This window comes from Drosophila ficusphila, unplaced genomic scaffold (assembly GCF_018152265.1).
Source record: "Drosophila ficusphila isolate 14025-0441.05 unplaced genomic scaffold, ASM1815226v1 contig_475, whole genome shotgun sequence".
Taxonomy (NCBI): domain Eukaryota; kingdom Metazoa; phylum Arthropoda; class Insecta; order Diptera; family Drosophilidae; genus Drosophila; species Drosophila ficusphila.
Window position 1 is genome coordinate 88,215 of NW_025064394.1, and position 3,531 is coordinate 91,745.

The 3,531-nt window shown below is 36.9% G+C and overlaps 1 protein-coding gene across 1 annotated transcript; it reads left to right on the forward strand.

The window, feature by feature from the left end:
* The first annotated feature begins 2,869 nt into the window (after positions 1–2,869).
* On the forward strand, positions 2,870–3,531 carry LOC108095490 (fibrinogen-like protein 1). The gene is made up of 2 exons (XM_017196596.2): positions 2,870–3,368; positions 3,427–3,531. Exons 1-2 carry the CDS (start codon positions 2,941–2,943, stop codon positions 3,506–3,508), a joined length of 510 nt encoding a protein of 169 aa, XP_017052085.2. The 5' UTR covers positions 2,870–2,940; the 3' UTR covers positions 3,509–3,531.

The window sequence follows — 3,531 nt, forward strand, 5'->3', positions numbered from 1 at the left end:
AGCAAGCGCAACTTTTGTGTGTGTGTGTGTGTGTGTGTGTGTGTGTGTGTGTGTGTGTGTGTTATTGTTCGTATTGCCAGCTTGAAGTTTTCCGATTTCAAAGTATGATTTATTATTAAATAAATTAGAGCAATTAGTAGAATTACTCAAAGGTCCGAAAATAAAGTAGTTAATTCATAAAGTCCCCATTAAAACTTTTTACAAGTTTTTCAAGTTCTCTGAGAGATTACCTTTTCAATGCCACTTCAGAGTCCCCTTGCCGCACTACCTTTCCCCTTAAATATTTGCATATTTTAATGCAGAATTAGACAATGCGACCCGAAAAACTGAACAAGAAAGACTAATGCCGTAAGCGTTTGCCACCCAGTTGATTGGCCAGAAGGACCAACGCCCATGGAGAGTACGACACCCAAGATATTACAAACAAAATGCAAAAAGACGGCAAACAACGTTGCAAAAAGTTAACCCAGCGAAGGCAACGGTAGCAAATAAAAAGTACACAAAACTGAAGGAGAAAGAAGCAACTTTATGCTAATTTCACTTTTCTTCAACGGCAAAGGCATAACCCAATTTTTTCCTCTGCTCTTCTCAGTTGTTTTTTTTTCCCCCATACCTCCATGAAGAACCGCCAGATAAATGGCGCCAACTGAAGCCGAGCAGAAAGTATAGAACTTTGGGAGGACTTTCGGGAGGCTGAAATGATAACTTTGCAGCATTGAAGGCCACGCAAAGTCGATGGGGCAGGATCCCACCAGTCGAACGTGACCCAAGAAGCGAAAGTGACGGCGAGTAGATTTGAAATGTAAACTTCAGTTGGCATAATAACGACTAAGATAAGAATGCTTCATACGGATTTGCTTGGCCCGAAAAAAGAACTAAGTTCATGGGTCAAATTTAAATATCTAAGCACTTATTTTGATCAATGTAATTCTTCAGTAAAATTAAAGAGAACTTGACTGTAATAAAATATAGAATAGAAAATGAATAAAAATAATAATATTAATAATAAATAAATTATACATATAATACATATACATATATAATGTATATTATTCTTATATTATAAGATAGTTTCTATTTATCTCAAAAGGATATTGAACTACTATAATAATATGTGATAGGTTAAAAAAAAAATAAAATGTATTGGCAAACTGCTGAAGGTTATTATTTAATCGTGGAGTCAAGTAAAAAACAAATAACCAATTAGAAAGCTGCGGGGGAGATGGTCAAGAAGCTGCGGTAGACAAACAAATGCGGCTAATTAACATTTCTGCTGCTTTTCGACACGTCATCAGTTAGTCCTTAAAAGCCAGCCTATTCAAATAATCTTGCTACCAAGATCCAAAGTTAAACATGTTAAACATGCCGACAGTCCAAGCAAAGGACGACTGTTCCGTCCAATTGGAGTTCGATACGAAAACCCACAGGACTCGGTTTGTGTTGCCATGCGCAGATTTAAGTTCCGATGGTGAGCCATTGGCAACACAGCATCATGCTGCTGCAACTTTGTCGAGGCTTTCCCCTTCGAGTTTGAGTGAAATTTAATGGCAAACATGTTGCACACAAGCACATGTTGCACGGTGTGGTGAGTTTCCCCAGCAAACTGTGTCTGCAACAAAAGCGGAGCTCGCAACCTAAAAGTTGCTAGCAACATACAAGTGGCTTCATACACAAAAGTTGCATGCAACACAAACGTTTTTCGGGCACAGCAACACAGAATAAATAAATATGTTGCTGCTTCATTGCAACATTTGTAGCCAACAGCACAAGATGTAGTTTTAAACATGTATCTTATTTTAAAACGAAAAATACTGAGCGAGTGCTTCAAGAACTATATAACAAAGCTTCCAAATTGGAAAATACGGAATTTCTAAATAAATAATTATTAAATATTATCAAATTTTTATATTATTTATAGTTTATATATCAAGTTGTACACGTTTGTCTTTTTCAAGAAGGAACAAAAAAATAACGCCAGGCGAAATTGAAGATGAGTAAAAATACCGCTAGGTGGCGGTAAAGAAGTGCCAATCTTACAAAAGGCGGAGCCAGCGAGTTTTGGATCTGTCCCTAGGTGGAGCCAGTTATCCGGGAAGCGCCAGGTGTCGCTTTGTAAGTAAAGAATTCCTGAAAAAAGAAAAAAATATTCTAAATTTATATAGTTTTCAACGGTAGCTCAAGCGCGATTCAAGTTTGTTTTGGGTTTCACAATGAGTTATCACATCAGTTTAAGTATCAACAAAGGTTTTGCAACTTTTAAGTCAGCTGATAAGGTGCTCTAGGTTCTCTATATACAAACCCGAACCCAAAAACCCGAGGAGTGTGTTTCGAAATTGTAGAGCTCAGTTCAGTCTTGAGTAGATTGTCAAACGATTTAAACGCGCATAATGAAGTCGAGCCACTTCATTCTCTTTTTGGCCTGTGTGCTCTGGGAGAGAACACCACTTCTAGTTGCAGATACTCTTAAAGAAATAAAGATCCAGTTCGATAATAAAGAGGAGTCCCACTTTACCAAAGACCAGTGCAATGCGCATTGTTGGTCGTCGATGATGCCAGCACTTAATAACAACGCGGAACTGATAAAGAAAATAGACGCGTTGACAACCAATAACACGAAATTGGAGGTCAAGTTATCAGACGCTGTCGGTGATATCAAGATCAACTCTTTGAATGTGCATTTTAAAAATGAAGAAATCAAGACTATTACTCAACAACTGAAAGATAAGGATGGTCAAATTGAGCTGCTCAGGGATAACGAAACTTCGCTGACAGAAACTGTTGAGAAACTGGAAAAAGAATTAGCAGTTGCAAAAGAAACAATCGAAAAGTTTAATGCTCAAATAAAAAAACGAAACTGATCAGATCAATGTCATAACTGAATTGAATAAGGTTCAACAAGAAATCAAAAAATTAAAAAGCAGTGCAGAAAAATCCGAATCAATGTGCAATCAAAACACTGGAACCGGCTTTTCAACAGGCTGGATGACAATTTTTAGACAATTCGAGATGGGTCCCGAAAACTTCAATCGTAGCTGGAGTGATTATAAAAACGGATTTGGAAACCCTAATAAGGAATTCTTTGTTGGACTCGAAAAATTGTATCTCGCAACCTATGAACGACCCCACGAACTTTACATCAAATTAGAAGGAAATGATAAAGTTAGATACTGGTATTACGATAACTTTACTATTGGCAGCGAGAAGGAATCGTATCCGCTAAAGTCTTTGGGAACATATTCTGGTACAGAACCAGACATCTATTCTCCATATAAAAATAAGGAGTTTTCCACATTTGATCGAAGAAATTCTCAATACTTTATCCGTGCCATTTCAATAATCCTGGGGCAGCTTGGACAATGTAGTTTAAGGTAATAAGGTTCAATGAAAATCTATTCGCTTGTTATAATTAAACATTTTAAATTGCAGTTGGCTGAATATCGAATTTTTCGGTACGTTGAGAATAAGACACAATATCAGTTTGCAAAGTTTTTTTTCAAAACTGAAATGATGATAAGGCCAAAGATCCAATTA